General features: G+C 44.3%; 1 protein-coding gene across 19 annotated transcripts; it reads left to right on the top strand.

Moving 5' to 3' along the window:
• The first annotated feature begins 279 nt into the window (after positions 1–279).
• On the top strand, positions 280–26547 carry PCBP2 (poly(rC) binding protein 2). 19 transcript variants are annotated; one of them, XM_063119636.1, is made up of 15 exons: positions 280–386; positions 2865–3002; positions 3459–3482; positions 3598–3630; positions 4104–4220; positions 7391–7522; positions 9314–9442; positions 10585–10659; positions 12425–12511; positions 13348–13389; positions 14559–14631; positions 14994–15032; positions 15869–15921; positions 17878–18047; positions 20954–23211. In XM_063119636.1, exons 2-15 carry the CDS (start codon positions 2934–2936, stop codon positions 21282–21284), a joined length of 1374 nt encoding a protein of 457 aa, XP_062975706.1. In that variant the 5' UTR covers positions 280–386; positions 2865–2933; the 3' UTR covers positions 21285–23211. The 19 variants fall into 19 exon arrangements, with proteins under 19 accessions (XP_062975706.1, XP_062975705.1, XP_062975713.1 ...); XM_063119635.1 differs by having other exon boundaries at positions 15866–15921; XM_063119649.1 differs by lacking the exon at positions 20954–23211 and adding an exon at positions 26143–26547 and having other exon boundaries at positions 281–386.

The raw sequence follows: 26547 nt of genomic DNA, 5'->3' as shown, positions 1-26547 counted from the left end.
CAGAGCCACACTGGCCTCAACCTCTCGCTTGTTCTAGCGCGCAAGAGGTCTGCACGGGGGAGGAGAGGGGGAGGGATCTTATCATTTCCGGGTCAAGGCGGGGTTGAAATCGCCCCGCTCTCCAGCTCCCCCTCCCAGACCCGCCGAGGCCGCCGCCGCAAGAGCAGCTGCCGCAGCCCCTTCCCGCTGCCCTTGCCCTCCTCCCGCCGCCGCCATCCCGCCCGCCCGCCCCGGCTCTCTCCTCCTCCCCTCCCCCCGTCCCGCTCCCTCCGCCCGCCCCGGAGACCCGCGCACCACCCGCCCTCCCTCCTCCCGCTCCCCCCCGTCCCATCCCCTTCCCCCTCGCCCGAGTGAGTGAGCGAACGCGCGCGGCCGGGCCCAACCAGGTAAGGGCCTCCCGTCACCCCTGGACTTTTCTTCCCACCTTTCCCCCCTTCCAAATCCCCGGCCTCGCGTAGGTTCGCTCTCCTTCGAGTCTGTCCCTAAAGCCCGACCGGGTCTCTAAGCAAGCCCGAGGATGCGTTCGCGGCCTACTGCGGCCTAGTCTTGCCCGAGTGCGTGTTTGAGGCACTCGGACGCTGGAGTAGGAGCGGGGGAGGGGTGGCGCTGTTGATTCCACCTGCGTATCGGGGAGGAGTGGGGCCCGCGTGGAACGGGCATGTGTGTGTCTGCGAGGGGGGGTAGATTGGGGAGGCCGCAGTGGGCCGGAGAGGGGGGGCGCTGTTGCTGCGTCACATTGGGCGGGAGCTAGGCCTGGGCCTCGCGCGCGAGAGATTGAGAAGGAGGGAGGGGGAAGCTAGTGGAAGGGCGGAGATTCTGCTCTGGGAGGGGGAAGGAGAGGTTGACGCCAACGCGGTCGGCTGTGAGTAGGAGAATGGAGGAGGCCCGCTCGCGGGCACAAGGGAAGGCCGGCGGCGGGCGGGCGGGCGGATCTCTTGGAGCAGGCGGAGGGAGGGAGGAGGGGGAAAGAGGTAGTTAGTTGCGTCGTGTTATTTCAAAACACATCCCGCCAGCGATACAGCGCCGTCTTCATTTTTCTTCTGATTCCCTTTTAACCCGCATAGCTTTCCATGGGAAGAAAGTCGTCCAGAGAACTTTATAGCGAGAGTTTCAATTAATATATCTCTATATAGCGAGAGCGCGCGTCCTGTTAATATGAAATGCCTCAGTGAAGAGAGTTCTTTAAAAGCGAAATTTAGATTAAACGCAAGGATGTAGTATTTTTCTCGGCCGCCCTTTCATCAGACGGGTGGATTAAGAATGGTTTACTGATAACACACTTTCCCCTCCCTCCCCCCCGAATTGAGGTAGAAAATATGCAGTATGAAATATTGTATATACGAATTTATATGTAACAGACTGAATAGAGCAGCCTCCCCCAAAGTAGTGCTCCAGATTTTTTGGACTGCAGCTTCCATCATCCTTGACCATTTGCCTTGCTGGCTGGGGAATGCTAATCTAGAAGCACCGTTTAACCAGTTATCCTACTTGTTAGGTGGACAGCTTTGAAATGGGAGGTAGTCAGATCTTTGGGTCAGATGAATTTCTTTAAATAGGAATTTCACTGGATTATGATAATTAGAAGGGTGGTAGTTGGAAGATTACACTGTATAGCTTATTTATAAAACTGAAATATGATAGGGGACAACGGTCTTCTTTCCCAAGCATTGTGAACAGTCTTCTTTCCAAAGCATCTAATTTCAATCTGAATTGTTCAAGGTGTTGCTTTAAGCAGAAATGCCAATCGATGCATTCCTCCAATATTGGAATTTAAATGGATGAAATAAATAAGCAGGAATAGTGAAGCATTGAATAATACACTCTTCAAATATCTGGACTATCTTGTACATTGTAGTAGACATGGTAAATTTAAATTGTAGAATCATTTAAATACATAGTCTTTTATCTTCTGGGGTTGTAGCTTTTTTCTGTTTAGCCTAGTGTTAAACAAAATTGTTTCTTAACCTTTCATAGTTAAACAAAACTTTTTTAGTATTAGAAGTCCCTTGCTGTTATTTTTCTTCCCTATATTTAATACTGATACATATCTTAAAAATTAAGCTACTGACTTTAGGTCATTCTTGTCATAAATCCATTATCACTAATTCTGTTAGGCAGTGATTTTCTCTGGCTTTTCAGTAGTATAGGAAACACACTCTTCACGTGCTGAAAGTTACTTTGCTACATAATTTCAAGGTTGAGGTCCTTGGCCTTGAAAATGGGAGCTCTGCTATTTAGTTGGGCATTATCATGAAGTTTAGCAACACTTTTATAGGCATATAATCTGTCCCTGGAATGTCAACCCTAGACATTTTTAAAAAAAAAAATCTAATATACATGAAGCTGTGCATGTAACTGGGAAATGCCTCTGCTGAACTTACTTGTAATTTGCTGAGCAATGGAGCTGGAAACTTAAAAGTAACAATCTCTTTCCCCTTTTAGCAAAGGGCGGGGAGTGAAGGGAGGTTTAGTTCAAGGAGGATTTATCTACTCCGCCATGCATGTTCCAGAAATTGACTTAACCAGTAGTCTCCAATAAGCATTAACACATTTGATTACTGAGTACCAACTAATCAGTTTGTGAATAAACTCATAGAAGGTGTAAAATCTCTGGGCATCAACTGATTAGCGGCAAGCTCTTGCAAATGATGGCTAGCTTTGGTTATTCCTCTCTAGTCAGATTGAACTAAGACTATTGTAAAAATACATAACGTTACAGCTTGTACAATACCGAGAAGAGTTTGGGAATATGACATTAAAGTTCAGATAGTACCTTAAAAGGATGTGTGTGGGTAAACAGTTCTAATGAGTTGGTTCTTGTATAGTAAGAAAATGGTACAAGATGGTCTTTTTTTCTGTTATAGTTTGATTTTCTCCCAGCGACCAAAGATTTGACCACTGACTAAGCCTGACTTAACTGAACACAGCTCAAGATGGACACCGGTGTTATCGAAGGAGGTTTAAATGTCACGCTTACCATTCGCCTACTTATGCATGGGAAGGTACTTGCTCTTTCTCATCTTGTTTGCCTTCTGACTGAAACTAGGTCACAGTAAATGTCTTGGAAAACCCAGTTGTCTGATCAAATTAAAACATTAGTTTGCTCTTGGCGTGCCATGTTCTTTGCAGAGGAGTGCTCTGTCGACCCCAGTGGAGGATATCTACAAATAAGTATTTCTTATTAATTTGATTGGGTGTGTCTTAGAAAACTCATAAGCCCTTCCCCTTTACATTTAGAAATTTGCCCTGAGCATCATCTTGTGGGGATGCTATATTAAAACTTCTGAATGTCCAAATTCACCCCATTAGTTGTAAAGCTGATGACTTCTTTGTTTTCAAGAGTGTGGGGACATGTAATTCATTACAAGCATGGTATTGAATATGCAGTGATGGGGTGTGGCTGTATGGGTCTCTCGGAAGGATTGAGAACTACAACTTTCTTATGTTTGTTATTGCAGGAGGTTGGAAGCATCATTGGGAAGGTATGTGATGCCACTTAATTTTTACTTTCTTCCACAATTCAGAGTAATGACAGTACTAAGCAATTTATCTCCTCTTTCTTCCCCTCTGTGTGTGTGTGTGTGTGTGTATATGTAGAAAGGAGAATCTGTAAAGAAGATGCGTGAAGAGGTAAGTTCTTGGGGATTAGAGCAGAAAAAAATCAAGGGGCTGTTAAATTTCGCTGGAAGGGACTCAAATGGTAGAAATAGTTTACTCAGCAGGCATTAGTCGTTATGAAAGGTGTGAGGTTATTCTTGCTCAATACTAGCTTGGATTTAGCTATGGATGGCTTTTCGAAAGAACCAGCTGTGGAGGAGGGAAACCTTTATAGGAAGGAGTGGCAGCCGTTTGCATTTTAACTTCTTACATCCATGATTACAGATTTGACAGTTATGATAGATTCTTTTAGTCTTCCTAATGAGGTAAAACCAATAGCTTGACCATGTGAATATAGAAGCAAATCCCACTGAATTCAGTGGGAATTAATCCCAAATAAATGTGTGTAGGGTTGCAGTCTTAACTAGATAGTCAAATGGAAGGAGGGGACACAACCATAAAAGGCAGTCCAGTTTGACTTGCAACTCCATGTATTTCTTTTTTAGAGTGGTGCTCGCATTAACATCTCAGAAGGGAATTGCCCAGAACGGATTATCACTCTCGCTGGACCCACTAATGCCATCTTCAAAGCATTTGCTATGATCATTGACAAACTGGAAGAGGTGTGTGAGCGCTAATTAGGTAGACCTGGTGGGTTCAGAACCTGAACAGACGAAATACTTTGGTACACTCCTCCTGTAACAACCCTGGAATAATGTGTGTTCCATCTGGTGTATCAGATGTGAGGATGATGAACCTAAATGAGCTTTACTGTTGGAAATTTCAAACAATTCAATACAGTAAACACTAGTGGGGGCAGTTGCTTTTTTCTTGTACAGCATAAGAATGATTTTTCTTATATGGCCAAGTACAACCAGCTATATGTTGAGCAGTTTTTTTTAATTGTTACTCAAGAATCCTGCACTTGCTCCAGAAAATGGGAATATCCCCTGAGCAATGTTCTGGTCATGGAAAGCTCCTGCTATCAGAAGATGGGAGATGACTTTATCTGACACACACACCCCAGTTTCCCTAGAATTTGCTCCAGAGGTTTGGGGGAATGTATATGGATGCTACATGGGAAGGGGGAATTGGAGAAAATTGACTGCCTCTTCAGCTGGTTAGATTCCCTACTGGATCTCAGTCATGTCTGAACAGAAAGCCTTTCCATTTGTGGAATTCTAGTTAGGCTGCAAGCCGTTGAGAACATGTTCAGATAAAAACGAAGAGCTGCAATTTTAAACTGCATGGTCTGGGTTGCTTCTCTAACCTTTTCTTTATAATTCTGACAGCATTTCTGGCTCTTCCTAAGGGGTCTCAAATCAGTGTGAAGCTGATACTTGGGCTAAGAGTTGGGTACTCCATAGAGTTTCCACATTAATCCTCTATCACATGAAGATCTTTATTGCTCTTTAGACATTATTCTTGAAGTATGAGGCCAACCTCCATTGCAGAGATGAGAGTAGTTGCCCCTGAAGCCTTGGTATCTTCAGTTGATAACTCTGTCTAATGTGTCTCCCAGCATAGGGTATGGACCTGCCTTGCTACTTATCCCAATCTGTAACTTCTAAAAGTGTAACAGTAATCAAAACTGTGCTCCTCTCCACATTTACTGATGCTAGGGCCAATACAACAATTCTTTTCTGCTTAGGTTTCTGTCTGCCTCCCAAACCGTGGGACTTAAGAGTGTACTCCTATGGTCCTGCTATCATTTTTCACTGAACTGTCTGGAACAGTTTCTGCTGGCCAGTTCATTCTTTCATCTTTGCCTTTGTTACAAGTGTACAGGCAAATCTGAAGACTAATGGTTTCAAATCACCAGTAAAATTTCAATGTAAAAGAAAGCTGGCATTGCACTTTTGAGTCTGGGGGAACCAGCGATGAGTTGCCTTGGAAATTAGTAGCTGAGTGAAGTCATAATCTCTCTTAGGAGCTTCTCTTCTCTTTTGGCCAAGTTTATTGGCTCTGCTGTTTCAGTAGAACACATCCAAACTGTTTTGTTCTATCAGACATAAGAATGTATTTTCATTTTAATAAATTTTTAAAAAAACCACCATGGTAGGGTACTTCTGTGATGGAATCTATTAATGCCAAAAGTGAGTATTCCCTTAAAGCCAAATAGCTGTTCACATGGAACCCTAGAGTTTGGTGTCCTAAGCTGTGGCTCTTAACTTTGAAATGTACTGCCCAAACATTAGCAGAATGTTGGTAACCTGAGAGCACTCTTTCTGTTAGCCCTGCCTCCTCTTGAAGAGCTTGAGCTGCTGCCCTTGACTAGTAGAAGACGGTGTCTCATTGCTCTTGGTGTGGGGATTTGCACCTTGGTCAACACACAATAGCTGCTGCAGTTATTAAATTTAGGTTCTCAGACTTCTGTTTTAAGGCTTACATCATGGCCAACATTTCAAACATACTGTTTATAAGCAGTGGCACAAACGGATGTTTTTTGTGTCCAATTGCCAGGCACTTAAAAAAGGATAAGAAGGTTCTATTTTATTGATACAGTTCAGAATTGATATTTGGCTGAAGTCATCTTGTTCCCCTCCTGCTTTCATATCACAGGTTGTGATTATTCCTCAACAGACTCTGAGATAAAAGATGGTGGTCTGTTCATACTATGATTTTATGTTGAATAGGAATTTGCTTCTAAATATGGCAGCAGGGCTGCTTGTGTTTTCGGTTCAAGCTGTAAGTACAGTTTCTGAAAAGGACATGGTGAAATTGGCGCAAGGATACCATTTTGCTTCTTTTAAAAATCTCTTTTAAGGTGTTCTGTTCTGTTTTTATTTTATCTTGTACACCACTCTGAAATTTTTGAATGGGGGGTGGTATATAGATATTGTAAATAAAATAAATAGAGTATGGCCTGGTTCGGACAACACGATAATCAATGGGGGAGGGGCAACCATCTGTTGTGTTGATTATTGTGTCGGGGGCGCAGAACACACAGTACATTATTTTGCTGATTTAAACAACGGGCTGCTCTGTTGCTTATCCGGAGAGCCATTGATTAAAATGTGGTGTGGTCGGCTCCCTCCCCCACCGAGTGCACTATTCCACCAGGTTATAGAATTCTCCGGTAGGAATGGCTGAAACCATCCCGGTCACTCCTGTACAGCTGGCTGAACTTCTAATGCATGATGGGATAGGGCCGGGAGGATTGAGGGAGGGAGGAGAACAAGCCGCCCGGAAGAACACCAGGACTTTCAGCCGTGCAATGCGGGGAGGGGCAACATGTTGTGTGGGGAGTACTGGAAAAACAATGAACGTTCAGTTGCCTCTTCGCCTCCCCGCCCGCCCAATATGTTGTACGAACCAGGCTTGTGTCTCTTTATTAGGAATATAACCTAAGAGCTTGGCAGAAGTGCACATGCTGTAGTTTTGGTGGTTCCAAAATGATTTATTAACAATGTGTGCACTCTGCTCACACTCCATTGAGGAGTTATTGATGCAGGAGAATGGAGTTGTCAGGCTAAGGAGGGCCAAGCTGATTTATTTTACCTACTGGCTCCACAGAACTTCATGTTGTAATTGCTTTATTAACTTCATTGAGGAACAGTTCTCTAAACAGAAGATACTATAAACATGAGTGTCACATAGAGGTTGAATTAGTAGGCTGTAGTGGTGGAATGCATATTCGGATTATGGCCTGTGTAAAGTGAAGGCTTCTTTTTGCTTCCTTAGCATTTGTATTTTGTTAACATTCTTTTGCTGAAGAATGAGAATGAATGACTAAATTTGGCTTCCATTTGAAGCTTCCAATAGCTTAAAGTTTGTTAATTTCTGTTTTCAGGATATCAGCAGCTCAATGACCAACAGCACGGCTTCTAGCAGGCCCCCCGTCACTCTGAGACTTGTGGTACCTGCCAGCCAATGTGGCTCTCTCATTGGGAAAGGAGGCTGCAAGATCAAGGAGATAAGAGAGGTGTGTACTGAACTCTGCTAGGATTGTGAGGATTGCTTGCTGTTTGCTTCGGTTGCAAATGGCTACACTCATTCCCCTTCATCATGACCCCACCCTGTGCCAAATGTATTGAGATTGAATGCCACACATAGACTCTGCGTCATCTTGCTTAATACAGCTACTTATATTTAGTGCTCATGAAACTGAGACCGAGGGTGGCTGGCGCAATGTAGTCAGGTGCTTTTTGTAAGTTTGCCCTCCCCTCTCAATCTCCTGTCCTTTATCTCTAGCATCAATTTGTTGTCAGATGAGTGGCAGGCAGAACTTCATTAGGGCATGCAGAAGCTTTCACTGGGTTAGCTGTCTCTTAACTGGACAATGCTGAGACTGTTCTTATATGTTGTCAAAAGTCAATCTTCATACTTTTCTGTTTGTAAAAAAGTATTTCACTAGTATTGAAGTCAAATAGACTTCAGTTTTATCTAAAAAGTTGATTTGACTGAATTTAATCAACAAAAACGGCAGTTAAAGTTTACTTGAAGTACAATGATCAGGGATGGTATCTGGGATCTGTATTGACCCTTGTTACCTTACTTAGGTTTCCCCCCCCACTGTGATCATCTGGAGATATAAATGGTGAGGGAGGGGAGGACTGAATGGTTAACATCTCAACTGCTGTATCTATATAAAACAGCTGATTGTTTACCATGCTTGCTTTCTCTCCCTCCTTCCAAGAACCTTGCTCATGCAGCATTTCTCTTTTAAGTTCTCTTGGGTGACCCAACGCCATTTCAACAAATACTCTAATTTAAATAAAACAAGTGGGGTGCATGGATTGAAACATCACAGAATAATCAAACCCTTTGTTATAGGAGAATCATGAACTATTTAGCGGCACAGGTCAGGGTAAAACTTTGGACCAAAGGCTGTGCTCCCAAAAGCAGAAAAGATTGCCCTTTTGCTTTATTTGGGTCCTTCAGTCCTACCCCCTAGTGCTCAGATAATTTCTGAATAATTTCTGCCCCTCTTTGAGGTTTGGCTTGGCTTAGGAATAAAGACTTGCCCCAGGCCACCCATTTGAATTTAGCCTTGTCTAGACTACAGGGCTCTGGGAAGTATACCGTACTGACCAGGACTCCTACTGAACGATTGTCAGTTCAGCATTATTACTGTGGAAATGGTATTGATCATCAATGAACTTTAGCTCCTGTTACTCAGGCCTCAAACCAAAATGCTCTTCCGTCAAGCTCACTGTGAGATAAATAAACTGATTATATTGATCAAAAGGTTTGCAACATCAAACTTTGTCTAATAAGCCAAACATGTGAAAGAATATGTTGAAACCTACCTGTGCTAGACTGGATTTTCCCCAGTTGTAGAAAAGGGGTGAGGGTAGCGGAATAGTAAAAAGTAAGTAATTATGATCTTGTAGGTTATTGGTCCTGTGGTACAGGATAGAAAGAGCCTGCTTGATAAGTCCATTCTAGAATCACTGTAATGTTATCCTGCCTGCAAGACTTGGCCTTTACCCCAAAAGTCTATTTATGCAACTTGCAAAACTAGAAACATAAGAGTCCTCACAACGTAAACTGGACTTTCAAGGATTGTGAGGCAGTGGATATCATGCTAAAGCATCCTGTGATTTATTGTGTAACAATAACCAGGCATACATCCCTGCTCATGGTTTGTGCTGAATCTCTTTGAAGAGGAGGGAAATGGTATGCTGTTCATGTGTGTAACAAACCAGCAATCAAGCTGTAAGGCCTGGGCATCTTGAAGCAGAATACCTGACTTGGTATTTTTAATCTTAAGAGCACAGGGGCACAGGTCCAGGTGGCAGGAGACATGTTACCCAACTCTACTGAAAGAGCGATCACCATTGCTGGGATTCCACAGTCGATCATAGAGTGCGTCAAACAGATCTGTGTGGTCATGCTGGAGGTAAGTAATGAGGATGGAGCAGCCTGTTTTCTTTACGGTACCAAGTTAAAAAAAACAACCTAGCATTTATATATAGAGGGGTAGCTGCTAAAAGCATTTGAGACAGCAGCCGAAGGGCAAAGGGGGCATTGTCCCTGGATTGTGGCCAGCTGCTTTCTAGATTTCGAACAGCTGATACAGAATTCTCATGCTGACAGCTGCCTTTGTATGTTTTTGCTTCATAACGTAGCAGCAGGAAGCTTGCTTGTCTGAGTTACAAAGTGTTTGGGAGAGTCTGTGGGGACTTGGTGGTGGAGAAACCATGGGTTCTTCAGGTCTGTCCAGAACATTCCCTGGCAGAGATTCATTAGAATCAAATAGTATAAAGGTGGTTGAGAGTGCCTGAAGGCATCATCTACAATATAACTGTAGGTGCACCTGAAGGTTGATCGTCCTTGGTCTGAGGTGAGCAGCTTGCAAAAAGGGAGGGGGTGGTGAATTGTGAACATGAAGCAGTGCACCTGGGGGAATAAACCCTATGAAGCCAATAAAACTGTCTGATACTCAACACAAGGCCATAAAAGATGATTTGGTGCATAGCTCTCCTGTTACATTGATTTGATGAGGGTAGCTTGGCTCTGTGTCTCCCTTCCCATGGCATTTATGACCTCAGGGAAGCCTGTCTCATGTCCAGAACCATTGATATATAGGAATAATGGAGAAATCTAAATCAATGCTGTATCAAATGCCAGTGCTGCCCCTTGTCACAGAGGTGCCACGTGCACTTGATCTCATTTCACTGTAACATTGTATTCCAGATATTCCTAGTTGCCCTGACTAGATGATGCTCCTTAAACAACAGCCTTTGCCTTGTCATATCTGTAGCTGTTGTAGGAGGTTGTTCATGCCTGAATGCTCATGCCACAAGACAAATTAGTCTCATGCTGCCAGAGGACTTTGTCTTTCTGTTACAACAAACTAATGTGGGCTACTGTTCAGAGATTGATCAAAGGAGGAACTGTAAAAGTCATGAATAGGAAAGTTAATTAGCTCAGATAATTAACAGACCTGTACAGCCTTCTTACAAATACTAAGTTCAGAGTCTTGTGACTAGAGTCCCTAGTAAGTAACTGTATTTTTCCTTTGACTCTTCTGTAATCTAGTCTCCCCCAAAGGGTGTCACCATCCCCTACCGACCCAAGCCATCCAGTTCTCCTGTCATCTTTGCAGGCGGTCAGGTAAGGCCATTCCTCTTGTTGGGCATGGGTGGGGGCAAGGAAATAGTAGCCTACTAAGCTTCAACACTGCCAGCACACATCAAACCACTCTGCATGCTTTATCACCTGTGCTGCCCACCTGGCCAGCACAGTGCTACCTCTGCTGCTTTGGTTTTGTTCTTTGGAGGCTGCTCTCGAATGTTCAACAAGCTCTGATGTCCTTTGGGAACTGATGTAGTCAGCAGTGTGGGTTGGGGGAAGTAGCTGGAATTTGGAATCCAGTCCAGACATAGCACTAAACTTGTCTCCTGGCCCTCAATTTTGAGGCAACATTCAAAGAAGTGATTGCAGTAGTCTTTGAATTATGCAGAACAGTAGTTCTAAAGCAGCAGGGGATGAATATTGAGAGGGACAGGTGTTGGGAGAACTGGAACCCAGAGGACTGGGGAAGTGAGGAGGAGAGCTTGCTTGATGCCACCATGATATTGAGGCCAAAATGTAGAACGTAATGGAATGACTTGGTTTAACAAGTTGAAAGTGCCTAAAGGGCAATTTGAATGTCACTTCCCTGTTAGCCACGTGTACTCCTTGAGACATGGTTAACTTACAAACATGTAAAATGATATTGAATCTGACTTGCTCTCCAATACAATTATGTAAGTTGCTTGAAGCACACTAGATGGTGAGGCACAGATCTGTTAAAATTTTTGGTAAAACAAAGCATTGTTATGTGGCCATTGCAGGATGGGACTTCAGTCTCTCAGCTGGCTGGAATCCTGTTACCATTGTGGATTTTCAATGGAATCTGCTTGTTGAATGTGGGCTATGTGAGTTCAAGTAGCTCTTGAAAGTATTGTAAAATTGTAACTGAACTTGCAGATACTTGCAACCATTTTAGGCAGATAGATTTTGTGTGAGGTTCAGGCATGCAGATCTGAGAAACAAAGTCTTTTAGAACTTCATGCCCAGAGAAGACTCTTGCATGAGTATGTGGAGTGGAGTTGGAATACTCTGAGGACTTAATTGTTTTTCTTTCTTTAAGCACAGTGCCTCAATGCCCACCTGAAAGCTTTTTAAAAAATATTTTTGGAAGAGGGCTACATTAGCATTTCAGAAGTAGATCTGGCATAGTGGGCAGGGTGACAGGACGAACTAAGCAAATCAGAGAGCATGAAGATGAGACATGGTGGCACTGGGTGTTAATGGATAGTTTCAGTCAGCAACAGAAATGTAGCAGCAGCTGGACAGGCCTGGCTGCAGTGCACCCAGTTCTTCTACATTCATCTGCCACTTCTATTGGGATATCTGGCTGATAACCTCTTGCTGGGGGAAAGGTGCTGTCGTGGTCTTGTTCTTGCCTCAATCCCTTCCCTTTTCTTCCTTGCCTTGTTCATGTGACCTACCCTCCAGAGGCTCTAGACAGCTTGTTAAGCAGTTAATTGGCAGTGGAAAGGCACATGGGAGGTTACTTGGCGATATTTGCAAGAGCTCACTTGTATCCTAGAGGTTGGCCTTGTGGCAGGGTAGCCCTATTATGCCATTAGAAAGCAAGACTCATTGCGTCCATGCAGGCTCCCCTCCCCGTGATGGTGCAGATGGTTGGGGTTTGCCCTCTGGGAAATCTCATATTGTCGTCTGTGCTACTGGTGTGACAGGGGTCGGAGTAAGCCAACATCTGTCTAGTACAGGCTAGCCCTTGATCAGAGTAAGTTTTTTATGATTTTGGTGTTAGCGAAAGGTTTCGGATTGACAGCCCTGGAGACTGAAGTCCTCTATTTATCCACAGGACAGGTACAGCAGCGGCAGTGCAAGCTACCCCCACACCGCCCCATCAATGTGCCTCAACTCTGACCTGGAGGGACCACCTCAAGAGGTGAGAGGGGAGTTCAGTCTCCATGGCCCATTCAATCCTTGGCCTCTTTGAGACTGCCAACAAGGGTGGCAAGACTGGTGGTGGCGGCGGCTTGTGCTGTGAACTCCTGTTCATTGGGAACTGGATGAAGGCCACCAAAGAGTACCTGGCAGGCCAGTAGGCAGCCCTGCAGGTGGCAACTGCTTGGTCAATTCCAGCCTGGGCTGCATTTCTCCCCATGCCCTACAAGTGAGAGGCTTGTACCCCCCAAAGCTTCACTTAGTGTTAAGCAAGACCCTACATAGTGACTGCCTCACTGGGTTGCTTCAGTAGGGTAATAATTCCCAGAACCATCATGTTTGGCTGCTGTTCTCTCTCCCTATTCTTCCAGATGGCATTCCTGCCATCCAGTACCTGGCTGTAGTTTATCCACTGCAGGTTCTTAGGAGAATGGAGTGATGGGGCAATTTAGTGGGGTGGAGATGAACACACCCAGCTGGTTCCTCTTAGCTTTAAAAGCAGTTGGAGGCATAGGAGGTAATTAAGCTTCCCTTTGGGGTGTGGTTTGGAGTATGCATAGGGCAGGAGGGCTTGCAGCACTGTCCAGTCCTCCACTACACAACAAATCTTCACCAATAACCAGCTGTTAATTCTAATCCTTTTTGTGGTGGGGACCAATTTCCCTTCTCACACTATACACCTAGGTAATTCAAGCAGCCCCTTAAGAGACCTGCCTTCAGGCTCCCCACCAACAATTCTCCCCCTCAGCTCTCTGGCTTCCTGGCTAGTTGAAATCTATCTGTCACTGGGTGGCTGTCCAATGGTTTTTAATAGGACTGTTTTCCTCCTTTTTGTAGGCCTATACCATTCAAGGACAGTATGCCATTCCACAGCCAGATGTAAGTTTTGTTTACACTTCTTGTCTTGAAATCACCCCACTTCTCCCTTCAAAATTTCTCCATGCTTTCTCGACAAGCAGTTTTAGAAGTCTGTTTTGATCTGAAACCGCAATCTGACCTAAAATGATCCTCAAATTTTGTTCAGCACTTCTTCGTGTAGCCAATCTTAATCTGTCCTCCTTTTTCTGCCGGCCTGTGACACACACTTGCACAGCAAAGCTTGGTACACTTTTCCAAGTTCCAGTTTCCCTTGCCTCGCCCCCCCCCCCCCAATTTGATGTAAAGCCCCCCCACAAACAAACAAAACAAAACACCATGGTATACTGTCATTGTGGTTCTTGGTAAAGGGTGTAGGGCATTTGGTGTAGTGCACTTCACCGTGGTGGTGGAGGGGAGGCTGGCTTCAGACTTCTGCTTTCGTCTCCAAACATGATGCTCAGTGCATCATGTAGTTACTGTGCAGGCGTGGCTGGAAGGTTGTGGGGCTTTCGCTTGGGATGCCTTTCCTTTGCACACTTCCTGCTAATAATGAAGGCATTAGCTATTGTCACTTGATGTGGAAGGATGGTTTTTCTCCCTTTCCTTCTTTACTAATACCTTCTGGTGTTTGAGCTAGATGCAGCACTTCTCATGGAAGGGCACTTAGGAATTTGGTCTCTGCTCATAGCATGCTTAGAGCAGGAAAGGGTGGAGCTGGGTTGATTAGGTCTAGAGGAGAGAGCTAGAAAATTGCACTGTTAAATACTGGGGAGAGCATCTGATTCCATTCTGGTCACTCCTCATGATATACCTCTCCCCTCCAAATGCTTGACAGAGTCCTGCATGGTGTAGTCCCAAGCACCACTGCAAACCAGTCTCTGTGTTACTTTGCCTGTTCGTGCTTTGTCTCCTAGTGTTTGTCACAATTCACTGCAGATGCCATCTTCTGTTGAGCCAGGGTACTCTGAGATGGGTGTTGGCCTCACGCCCCATGGTGCTTTCCTTCTGTCTGCACCCATCTCTGCTCAGGAAAGCGCTTGCTCCTTAACCCCGTTTTCCTTCTCCTGAACTCCTGCCCCAAGGGGCAGCACTTCATGCTCAGCTTGCAGTGTCTGTTTTCCTTTAAATTGTGTGCTGAATGAGTAAGCCTCCAAAATTCCTAACGTCATGCTTTCTCTCTCCCTTTCTAGCTGACCAAGCTGCACCAGTTGGCAATGCAACAGTCACACTTTCCAATGTCTCATGGCAACACTGGATTCAGTGGTATGAAAATCCCTTCTTTCTTGTATATGCTAGCGGTCCAAGAATCACCACTTGGCTTTTAATACAGATGCTTGGCTTGAGTACCATGATCTCACTTAAAAATAAATATCCACAGGTAAAATAATCTTGGGGGAGCGGGTGGACTTCACTACTCTTGAAAACAAGGCAGCAGATTGCTATTAGGCAGGGTCTACATGTTGCTTGCTCCCCTCAACATTTCCAGTTTTGTCAGTTACCTCTTGCCTTCCAGCTGTTGCGATCCTGACAGTTGTGCCAAATTGTATAAAGTTTGTCTTGTGGCTGAAAGTCTGATAGGGCTTCAGCTAGGACCACCACACTTATTGTCCCTTGTATCTTGACAGGCGTTGAATCCAGCTCTCCAGATGTGAAAGGCTATTGGGGTAATGATTGAAAAAAAAAAAACTGTAGTTACTCTATTGTGTGTTCATATTGGTGGGAGATTCTTTCCCAGTCAGCAAATTCTGCTAATCACATATAGTGCAAAGAACTGCAAAACTAGAAAGCGGTGTAGGTGCCAAGGCTCTTTGACTAGGTTTGATGAACCACTCTTCTCTTGCAAAAGAAGTCTGGCTGGAACCTTTATTGGAGAGCAGAGCATAGTAGAATGAATGAAGTACCTAATCTCTCATTTAGTAGCCAAGCTGTTTGCTTGTGAAGGTGATAGGTCAGCCACAAGTGTTTATTTAACAGCTACACTGGATTGACATGAAGGTTGGACCCATACGCTTTTGGTGGCAGTAGTTCTCTGTTTGGTCATTGCAGACGGTACCTCCAATTTTTGCACTGTGTTTTGAGGCAACAAGAACATGGATGATACGACCTGCGGCTTGGATGGAAAGAGGGAAATGCATGTCTGTTTTTTGGCTCTGTCTTTGCTACAGCTTTGTGGGAGAGTTTATGTAAAGGGTGATGCTGCTTCATTCATCCTTTGCACATTTGAACAAACAGAGTCACTACTTTCCCTCTACTCTGGCCAAATGAAAGTCATTCTCTTCATGTCTGCTTTATAACCAGAGATTTTAACTGAGATGTTTAGGAAGAGGAAGGAGGGGCTTGGATTTAACATCTTACATCTTGCTCTTCTCCTATTCGAACCTCTTCGGGATAGCAGTCTTTCCAGCAGCAAATGCTAGCCTGACTGGTGTGGCCTCTGTTCTGTGCCAGCTCTCACGGCCATGCATTAAACTTGTCTTGGTCTCTTTCCATGTCTCAGCAGGTTTGGATGCATCAGCTCAAACTACTTCTCATGAACTCACCATTCCAAATGATGTGAGTATTTTATAGAGCCACAGAATTCTAATAAACCTTGGTTGCAGACAGGATACCGCTCCAGCTTCCCAGATGGTCCTGAGTGCCCATGCTTCTTCCAAGAGTTCCATCACCGGGAGTTGCAGCACTGTTCTTGTGATACAGTCTGGACAGCTGTCCTCTAGAGGAGAGGAGCTTGAGTTGAGGACACTGTTAGGAATGGAGAGGGGAAGGCAATTGAACTATGTCACCAAAGCTTCTAGCTCTTCCCTCTTTTTAAGGAAGCTTTTGGTTAAGAAGCTTTTGGTTACTGCAATTAGAGGGGACAATGGTGCTTTGTCATTGCAATCCATCTGAAGCTCATTTTAATACACACTTTGCAGTGTAGAGTTAAGGATACAGGTTAGCTTACATCATTTTATTTCAAGCTAATAAAGAAGAAAACTGAGATACTTGAGTGGGGAGAGGAGGTGGTAGGAGCTATGCGAAGTACTAAGTTGAGTGTTCCCCAGACACTTCAGTATTGCTCTTCACCCATAAGAATTAAAACATAGCAGTGGAGGCTTGTGGGATGTTGAATACTTTGCTGGGTACTATATGGTTATCTTGCGCAGTGAAGCCTTGAGCATACAAATACATTAAGAGCCGCATGCGGCTGAGGACAATGCAGGGGCCTCTTCATGTTGTTGGGAGAGTGTTGCAGGCAAGAGAACAATTGAGACAATGCAATTGTCTCACTGTCAGAATTCTGCAGCCAACTCTCTGGGGTGACTTCAGTCCATCGCAATGTATTCAACAGTAAATGCTGAAGCTGGGCAGGCTATTTGGTCAACCCAAGTCTTTAAAGGGCTTATTTAGTCCATAGTACACCTGTGTTTTGCTTGCTCACTTTAGAGCTGCAGTAGTGCTTATATTACTCTTTACAAACAGCATTCTCTGTTATGTTCCCCATGGGTAATGTTGATATGGCATTCCAGTAGAGCAGAAGATCGAGATTGGTGTGTTGCCTAGTTGCTGTTGGGATTCTTGCAATATATATATATGCTGGACTAGTTTGTACTCCAGATTATTTAAGATTTAACTGAAAAGTTCCTGAGTGCACCCTTGCTTCTTAAAAACAAGATATCGGTGGATGTCAGGAATTCTAGTTAAACAAAAACCTCCATGCAAAACTGAAGCAATTCCACCTTTGGAATAGAAAACAAATTACTGAGTAATACATGAACTTCAGTACCAGAAAAGGGACTTTTAATAGTTGCCTCTGGAACTTGCAGATCATATGGACTAACCTGTTTAATGGGCAGGCTGCTGATTAAACTTGCAGAGTTAAAGGATTCTTTAATGTCTTACCCCACCCCCAGTGTTAGGTAATGTGGTTGTTTTTTTAACATTTCCTAAGTGTATAGAGAATGTGACTAGATTGATACTTCAGCTGCTGTATGGTCACAATTTCAGGTACCTTAGATCATGGGTACAATGAGTTCTATTGCCTTTTCTGGATGAAATTGATGAATGGCTTCAAATCTGTACCAAAGAATACTATCCAGAGTGTGTCCTAATGGTACAAAGCATGCACAAGCCTTGCAACTCTTTTGGATTGCTCCGTGTGTTCAGTACAGCTGTGCTGAGAGTGTAGAAAGAAAGTTAGAAGCCTTGCAAGCTGCCTCTCATGCTGAAGCTGTACTGTGAGGATGCCTGGTGTTTCACAGACAACAAGCAAACCAGTCTAGTGTCTGCAGTATGAGAGAATATAGAGTTGCTGGAGCAGCTGTTCAAATCTGCAAACGGTATGGTTCCCTGATAGTGAAAGTGTAGGAAAGGGGTATGTACCAAATGTGTGTTCTGTGAGTTGGCACTTACCCAGCTTCTCTCACGTTGCTCCTGTCCTTGATTTGGAAAGAAAATGGTGGTCTAAAATCATAGATACTCTTGGAATCTTAAGCTGCATTCTGACCAGTAACTTCTTTTGTTCCCCAGCTGATTGGCTGTATCATTGGGCGTCAAGGCGCCAAGATCAATGAGATTCGCCAGATGTCTGGGGCGCAGATCAAAATTGCCAATCCAGTGGAAGGATCTACTGACAGGCAGGTTACCATAACTGGATCTGCAGCCAGCATTAGCCTGGCTCAATATCTAATTAATGTCAGGTAAGTCTCTTCAAATCTCATGCTGCTTGTTAATGCCTATATCAATTGGCTGAACTGGGGAACATGAAGGATCTCTAAAACCAAGGCAGCTCTCTGAAAGGCTGTTTCTCAGAGCTGAAATAGAACACCCATGACTGTCCCCTTGGGCAGAGTGTAAAAGCTGCTGTTTTGTGCACCAGACCCCACTCTTGTCCTTGCAAGTGTGATATTTAAGGCCAGGAAGGCATTAGAAATCAACTTGGAGTAAGGAGGAGATAAACGGAATACCTAACACATACTTCTCTGTAGCTGGCAGCTTTTGGGAGGCTTTTTTTACTAGACTATTCCTGGCTCGGGAAAAAGATAAGAGCCAACAATGCTTCTTAAAAGACCTGTTCCTACATGGAGGTAGAGCAAACTGCAAGTCTTATTGCTAAGCTGAGCCTGTACAAAGATAAGATACTTAACTGGGTTCCTAAAAAGACAGCTCCTGCGTTTTTGAGAGCTTTGGAAGCTCTGCAGGCCAGTTGATTGTAGCTTGACAGGAAAATAAAGAACTAGCAGTGCTCCAGGGGATGTGGCTCTGTGCACTGCAAAGGCTGTGCAGCTTCTTTTCTTCCCTGAGTGTTCTTGCTAGCAGCAAAGCTTCAGTTATGGGCTGCAGCAGTGCTCTGCAGCAAGCAGTGGCTGCTCCTTGGGCCCTGTCCTTAAAGAGCCTACTTGGCAAGTGGCCATCTGCAGCTTTTGAGCGGATCCGATGATCTCATAAGGCAAAAGTAAAAGCATCAGCTTAATGGAGAGCGTTGACTTCAATAATTAATAACCCAGGCCTGATCTGTTGGCATTGCGTGTCCTAGATTTCTTCCCTTCCATCTCCACAATAGCTAAGCATTCATTGCAAAATGGCAGGCTAATGTTTAGAATCCGTGGGTTACCTTCTGCCCCTACATGAATACCTTTCTCCTGCCCTAACTTTGTAGCTAAGTTAGATCTGAAAGCCAGCAGGGAAGCCCGTCTCCCTCAGCCACCTTAACTGCCCACTGAAGAGTTGGTGGTTCATAGAAGCACATGGGCTGTTTGTGTAGGTGTACCCGAATATGCACCTGCTAGGACACGTAAAGCAACACTGTTTGCATTCTCCTTGATCCCTTGCCCTGAAGAATTAAGGTGACCTCCAGACTCTTGGAACAGAAGTGGCCATTTTAGAGTGCCCAGGAAACAATTGCTTCAGTTTATCTCACTGTCCCAGGCATCTTGCTGAAACAGTCAGAACCTTGGTATAGGAAGTTATTTGAAATAAATGTTCTTCCGCCAAAGCTGAAATGCTGTGCAGCATCTTTTAGATGCCTTGCCAGTTACAAATAGGCAGTCGTGTATTTGAGAGGTCCTCCTTAGAGGCTCAGACATTGTATTTCTTATTGTGGGAGGCAAATACCACCTAACTAAGCTATACCACGACTGGCCTATTGTGTCCTGTGGGGGCGGGGGTGGGGGGAACCCTGCAAGGAGGAAGGCTGCTTTGTGATAGCTTTTTAACACTTGCAAATGGCTATTGTGGGAATCAAAGATTGCTAATGGTGTAAACTACTGCAGTCTGAACTTGTCAAGGAATTGGAATATTATTTATGTAGTGCCTATAACCAAGTGCTATGCATAAAATACTGAAAAAGAGAATTACAATATAAAATATTGAGAGAAAGGGAAAATGCTATATAAATAACAGTCCTTATAGTGTTTTGTGTTCTGTCATCCTTACAGCTGCCCTCTAAATCATGTTAACATGATGTGAACTGCTAGATTTATTTGCAAGGCTCCCAGTTAGATGGAGCTGGCCTAACATTAAGTGATAGTGATCAGTCACTAAGCAGCAGATCTGGGAGAGGGCACAATCCTTCTACTTCTAATCTCTATCCCTGGGTGGCATTAGAAGAAATGAATCCGGGTTGGGGAGGGGGGTGGGGAGAGATGTGTGTTGTTTTGACATTTGTAGATTATGTTCTACCTCGTGAGGAACTCGCATGGGGCTAAATGTTGTAACATCTGTAAAACTTAAGTCAGTGCAGGCATTCTTCTAAGCGAATAATGGTCATAACCATAACTAGAAAAGCCTAGCTGAGAACATCAGCCAGGAAAAGTTCAGTGATCCCTTCCTTGTTCTAACACAGTAAATTAAGCCTTTCCTCTGGTGTTTGGCTTTATACTTTCTGAATCAGATCTCTTTAAAAAAAAAGACCCTCTAGCTAGATGAGGAACAGTTTTCTCTGTTCAGTGACTTTTCTTCTATTAGGACTGAGAAAACTGGCTTGCATTAAACGTTTGATAGTTGCGCAGAGGGTTTGTTCCATCAAGGCTCCCCAATTGATTATGGCCACCTCTGAGTGGAATGCAGCACGCTGTTAGACTTGGTTTGCTACTTAAGTGCATGTTTTGAATACTAGCAGGCACTGTACAGGCTGCCCGTGTTAAAGCTGAAGGAAACAGCTGCAGGGGGAAGGGAAAAGGAAATGGAGAGGGGTGCCTTGCAAGATCTTCCGTAGAACAGATAGGAACACTTGCCTGCATTATGTTTTATCTAAAGTAGTTTGTTGCAATTTCAACAAAATGTGCTCCGTAGTTTAGTACAGAAGCCCACCAAATCGCTGCTTCTGTGTAAGCAAAAGCTGTAACTACTGTTTGTAATGGGTTGGGGACTGGGGCGATGGTGGGCTCTGTTTTGGGGGCTATTAGTGGACCTTGGTACACCTAGAGAATGTTGAGATTCCCTTGCAGCCAGCATTCTCCCCCCATCCCACCTTTCTTCTGGCTATGCTGTTTCCAAACCTTTCCAGGCTAGGTTCATGCTATTTAAGCTGTTTGTGTCCTGTGCTTTTTGTGTGGTGTTCCCATCCACCCACCCGTATTTTTGTTCCTTTTTTCCTCTGTTACAGTTTAGAAAGCGCTAAACCCTCCTCCCAGGCAGCCTCCGTCACGATCCCCGACCACCTCAGCATCAACCTCTCTCAACCCTCCACCCCTTCTTCTTCTTCCTCCTCCACCACCACCCCCTCGCTTGCGACAGCAGGGGTCTCCGACGCACCCTCCAGCCTCCCCAACCCTCTTCCGACCGCCCCCTGTGTCTCCAGTCTGCTTGGCATGAAACCCGTCCCTCTCCTGGCTCTAAATGTTGTGTCTGCTGCTAAGGGTGCCTCCACCACCTCAGCTGTGCCATGTGTTACTAACAAACTGAAAACGGAAAAACAGAGATTCTCTCCCTACTGAGTGTCTGCTTGTGGCCTTAGAGGAACAGCAGATTGTTTTTCAGCAATGGGGATCCTGTAGAGGAGACTTGGAAGAGATTTTTTTAAAACTTCAAAAACAAAAGTGAGCTTGTGATTCCTTTAGGATGGAGTTTCTTTTTGCTGGCGACCTCCACTAGGTCAAAGACAATTGAGCCAAGTGTATTAATCAGTTCTGGAGTCCAGTAGTGATCTTGATTATGTAGCTTGTAGCTGTTGCTTTAGTAGTTTCGTTTGCATTATTACATGGAATAAGGTGGGTGGGGAGGGAGGGAGAGTGGGTGGGCAGGGAATGCTAGGGTCTGTTAACAAAGTACTCACTTGCGATTCCTTGGTTTAAGCTGTGCAAAGAGGCTACTTTGGCCAAACCTGTCTCAATGTCTGTCTTTGTAATAAAGCTGTCACGGTGAAAACATGCACAGGTGTGCCTGAATTGGGACCCAACTATGTGACCACAAGCTGGTTGAATATTGCATTGCACCCTCAGGCTAAAGTCTTTGAAGAGATGCCAACCATTGCCCTAGAACAAACAGCCTTCCCAAACCTGGTGCCTTCCGGAGTTTTTGAATTATAACTGATCATCCTAGTCATTGACCATGCTGGCTGAGGCTGATGGGAATGGTAGTCTAAAACATCTGCAGGGCACCAGGTTGAGGTAACCTGCCCTAGTAGTTGACTAAGTATATAAATTCCATCTTTAGAGGCTCTGATACCTAATACACAAATGTGAAGATGCAAGCTGTAATGGTGATTTGTGTGTGTTGCGGTGGGAGGAGAGATTTAGTTCTTGCATCCTGCCCTGCTCTCATACAAACTGCCTCTCAGCCAGCTTTATAACTCCTCTGCACAGCAGAAATGGGGTATGTTCTCTGCATACACATCCTCCCCTTTGTGCAAATGGGCAGTCCTCTGAAAAGCTGTGGTGCTTCAATTACCTGGCTTTTTCCACACCCAGGACTATGTTAGCCGCTAAAGAGGTGAGTGCACCTGGAGGAAAGCACACACTGCAATGAACAGCTGTAACCATGCAGCAGCAAATATAGTACGTTCTAAAATGACATTTCTGGAGCTCAGCTGTCTGATATTTAGTTTTTGGTGTCGGTAGTTGAGTAGTCTAGAGATGTATTTTAAAATCTCCTGTCTACCAATGGCAGTATTTTGACTTCTTAACAGATGCTTTTTGGCGCATGTAATTTGTATTGAAAGATGGTCATTGGTAGAGGCTGGCCAGTCAACTCCGCTTGTCCCAGTCTTTCTGCTTGGTCTTTGAGGCCAGCAGCTGCCTGCTTCCCCCCCCCCCCCTCCCACTAAGGGCTCTTGGAAAGCTGGGCAGACAACATGGAAAACGCAATGGGATGGGTGGCATGCTCTGGTGTTTAGCATGGTGCAGGTTCATTCTTACTCTTCCTGTCTGTACCCGAGTACACTTGATCTTTAGCCTGGGGTTGCCACATGAACACTGCAGATGCTTCCTTTTTTCTTTTCTTTTTTGAGCAATCTCTGGTGCTTATAAACTTTCAAAAACTGAGGCAACATTGAGTTAAGAAATGGTGACAGTTGGAACTGCTAAGAATCTTGTGTTTATTCTTTGTATTTTTTAAACAAAAGTTATTGGAACAAATCTGAAAATGGTGGCTGATTGCTAGATTCTGGGGGCTGCACAATTTCACACATTGCATTCAGGGAGATGGAGGGTCGGATCTGATCCTGTTGCGCGTGTGTGCGGGGAGGGGTGCAGCCGTCAACTGGCTGACTTATGTAGTTCTGTCAAACACTTTTCTTTAAGTAGCAGGAGTCTTTTTTTAGTACTTGTTTCTGCAGTTTGACTTTCACAATTGTAACTTTTTTTAAAAAACTGTTCTGCTCTGTAGTGTAACCACATTAAGTAAAATTTGTCCACTCTTAACCAAGTTTTTGGGCTGGCCGTCTGTTTCATAGTGTCTTATAGGAGCTGACTCCATGGGCTATCACTTGTTCTGGACTGACAAGTGTGGTTGTGTGTTGTCCAAAATCTCCTCCTTTTCATGCAGCACCCCTGACCAATAGTAGCAACCGTACGGAGCTCAGAAAGGTGGGAAATGGGAAATCTGAGCTTAATTCTGCTCCCTGTTTTCTGTCCAACTGGCATCCATATGGGCCTTAACTACTGTACCATCCTTTAATCCTTGTGTTAAAATAGGAGAGAGGTATTTCACTTTTATTAATGGGGAGAAGCACTAAGCATGCTTTATTGCTGAATGATTTGCCCAATAATGCGATAAACTGGGTAGGCGAACCTGGTGCCCCCCACCCTGATATTTTGGACTACAACTTAAGTCAGCATGGTCAATGGTCAGGGCTTACTGGAGTTATACTCCAAAAACATCTGGAGGGTACTGGTTGCCTTCCCAAAGGTCTGTGCAATCACTACATCCCTTAGAATCCTGTCCTTGCTCTCAGCTGACTTCCAGCCCATCTTCATTCCATATGCAAGAACTAGAGCTTTTGAAGCAATTGCTTTAGTCATAGCTGGAGGATAATGCAGAGCAGACATACTTCCAGGGCTTGGGGTCTGCTTATGAGAACTGGCCCTTTCAGAGAAATGCAAATAATTTGAGCTCCAGTAGAGACTCATTCAGTGAGGCTCTGCCGCATGCTGTTCTCTCTCAGCCTAATTACGCTTGGCAGCCTCCTCCTCGGGTTCACGACTTGCTCACTCATGCAGTGGGAATCTTCTGCTTTAACCTGATTTGCCATCATCTTGCTTCAAGACCCCAAGTAAACTAGCTGCATGTTCTGCAGATAAAAACACTGGAATTTTTTTACTACTTTAAAGCCAGTAAACTTGCTTTAAAATGACAAGTCTACCTCAACTGTACCTGTTTTTTGGGGGACAATGCCCTTGTCTGCAAGTTATCACTATGTGGTCCAAGTACCAAAGGCCTTACCTGAGAAATGTTCACTTGACAGTCACCCATCCCAGGGCATACACAAACAGCTATTCTGTGCACTGAAGTGCACTACTGATATTATGGGCATATATGGTGTTCAGCTTGAGTAGGGAAGTGGTTTTTCTCCGCAGTTCTTTTCAAAAAATCCCCACCTCACCACCCACCTTCACAGACAAGGGGTCAAAGACAAAACATATGTTTTGTCCTGCTGCTTAAAAGCAAGACAGCACTAAAGCAGAATCTAGTCATTTGTTTTTCTCTTAAAAAAAAGTCGAAGTCCTTGGTTGTGGATATCTGCAATGTTTGCTAAACTACATTTTGAGGATGGGTGTAGAATGGTGAGACAACATTACAATCTTCCATTTGCTATTCTCCCTTTCCTCTCTGGGAGAATGATGCACAAAATCCCAAAGTTCAGCACAACACAGTGCACAAACTTGTTCATCTATTTAGTTTGCATAAGCTGTTACCTTTACACACTTGAATGCATCTAGCATGGAATTCTACCTTCTGTCAATGGACTCAATTTTAGGTCTCTTAGGGTACCTCAGTAATACTTCGTCTTATTCTAATAGGGCTGGGAGAATGTTCCAGTGATCTGACCACATGAGCAGAGTCTAACGTGGTTCTTTTAACTCCTTGCCCAGCATGTTTTTGTGGGGAAAACCCACACAGTTAGGCCCCACCCATGTGGTTGGTTCATCTAAACATTTTTCCCAGCAGTGTTGGAGCCTCAAACATAAAAGGTAAGGGTTTTTTTAATAGCTTAGCTTGCACCTCTTGGATAGAAAGACCCCAAATCTTTGAAGAATTGAAATGTCTAAATTGAAGTTGGGCCTTGGGCCTTTTCTGCAGGGTTTTCCATGGACATAACGCTTATACAATTCAAATTTGTTAATGAGGTCCTTTAAGGATACCTTGTTCACTAAGGATTTTCAGCAATGAACCAAGGTTGTGCCTTTGTGGTGGTGTCAGCGGCACAGTTTTGGTTAAAGCAAATGTAAATCCTGAGTAAAGGGCTCTTAAATCAGCACTCCTTGAACGGTGAACTCTTCTGATCCAAGTAACTTGGTTTAGGATAGGTTAAAACCTTGCAGGAAAAATAAATATAGCTTGGGTTTGGGCTTTTTAAGTATCAGGTGACCATAAAAGGTGTATAATTGCTTTTGAATTGATCGTACAGGGCTCCTGAGTCCTCAAGGTGTAGCTGGTGATGGTGGAAGGAAGAGATCATTCCTACTCTAGCCTTTAAGCCAAGTCAGTATCTGGCTTGTCTCTTAATGATCTGATTAGTTAACTCTTCCCTTCCCTCCTAACCCCAGAACATAATTGCATAATTATTGTGTGTATTAGTGACTTCTTTCAGGGGCAGGGCACTCATTTTGTAGGACAGCTGAGCCACAGCTTAGTGGCTGCATATCTGCCCAGTGCTAATCGAACCAGGGGCCACTCTTCTGTGCCTGCTGCCAACAAAGCTCAGTGAGTGAGCGGAGGAGGCTGCATGGCCTAGCATGAACGTATGCAAGAGGCACTGAATATTTAGGGCACTCTAAAGTTACTGCAGCTGCACTTGACACGAGGGAGCAGATTGTCTGCTTGGGCAGGGGAAGCTGTCGCTGCAGCCTGGGACAGACTTTCCTTCTGGGCATCTTAAGTGACAACAAGGCACTCTGGCGTGAAGTGGGGTGGGGCTGGCTGCCATTAACCTCTGGGTAGCCGAGCAGATCTGTTCCTGCGAAGCTCAAACAAAGAGGACTACAAGCCAGTACCAGCTTCTGATTAAACAATAGACTGTTGGGTGTCTTAAACGTTATGTTATAAAGCTGGGGAGGATTTGGTTTCGTGTCAGAACTGTGGCCCTCAACCGGTCTGCATTTGCTAAAAGGCCTTTAACCTCTGTTCTCGTTGTAGGCTTTCTTCGGAGACTGGTGGAATGGGAAGCAGCTAGGACAATGCAACCGCCTCACTCATTACCCGTTTCTGCCGTTCATCCCCATGATCCATCTGTGTAGTTTCTGAGCAGTCAGCGATTCCAGGTTTTAACTAGTTTGTAAATTTTCAGTTCTACATGCTTTACCCATCCACTCATGATTTTTTTAATTGCAGCATTTTAATTCCTTTTCTCTGTTCAGCTGTTAAAATGCTGATTCATATTTTAGTTTATAAGCTTCTCCCCCCTTCTTGGCTCATGAAGTTTTTCTGTTATGTCATGAAATGTAAGAGTGGAATTAATACATTTCAGTTTAGTTCTGTAATGTCAGAAATTTTTCAAAAAAATAAAAAGATGGACTGGAGCTTTTTCCTTGTGAATAGAAA

Source organism: Elgaria multicarinata, chromosome 3 (assembly GCF_023053635.1).
Source record: "Elgaria multicarinata webbii isolate HBS135686 ecotype San Diego chromosome 3, rElgMul1.1.pri, whole genome shotgun sequence".
Taxonomy (NCBI): domain Eukaryota; kingdom Metazoa; phylum Chordata; class Lepidosauria; order Squamata; family Anguidae; genus Elgaria; species Elgaria multicarinata.
This window is presented reverse-complemented; position numbering and strand designations above follow the sequence as displayed.

What these genes read in the sequence shown, in the direction of transcription:
- PCBP2 (XM_063119635.1), top strand. Translation starts at nt 2,934, where the DNA reads ATGGACACCGGTGTTATCGAAGGAGGTTTAAATGTCACGCTTACCATT. An exon ending in AGATCAAGGAGATAAGAGAG is followed by an intron (nt 7,523 to 9,313) that starts GTGTGTACTGAA and finishes TTTAATCTTAAG; the next exon opens with AGCACAGGGGCACAGGTCCA. An exon ending in TGGCAACACTGGATTCAGTG is followed by an intron (nt 14,632 to 14,993) that starts GTATGAAAATCC and finishes GTATCTTGACAG; the next exon opens with GCGTTGAATCCAGCTCTCCA.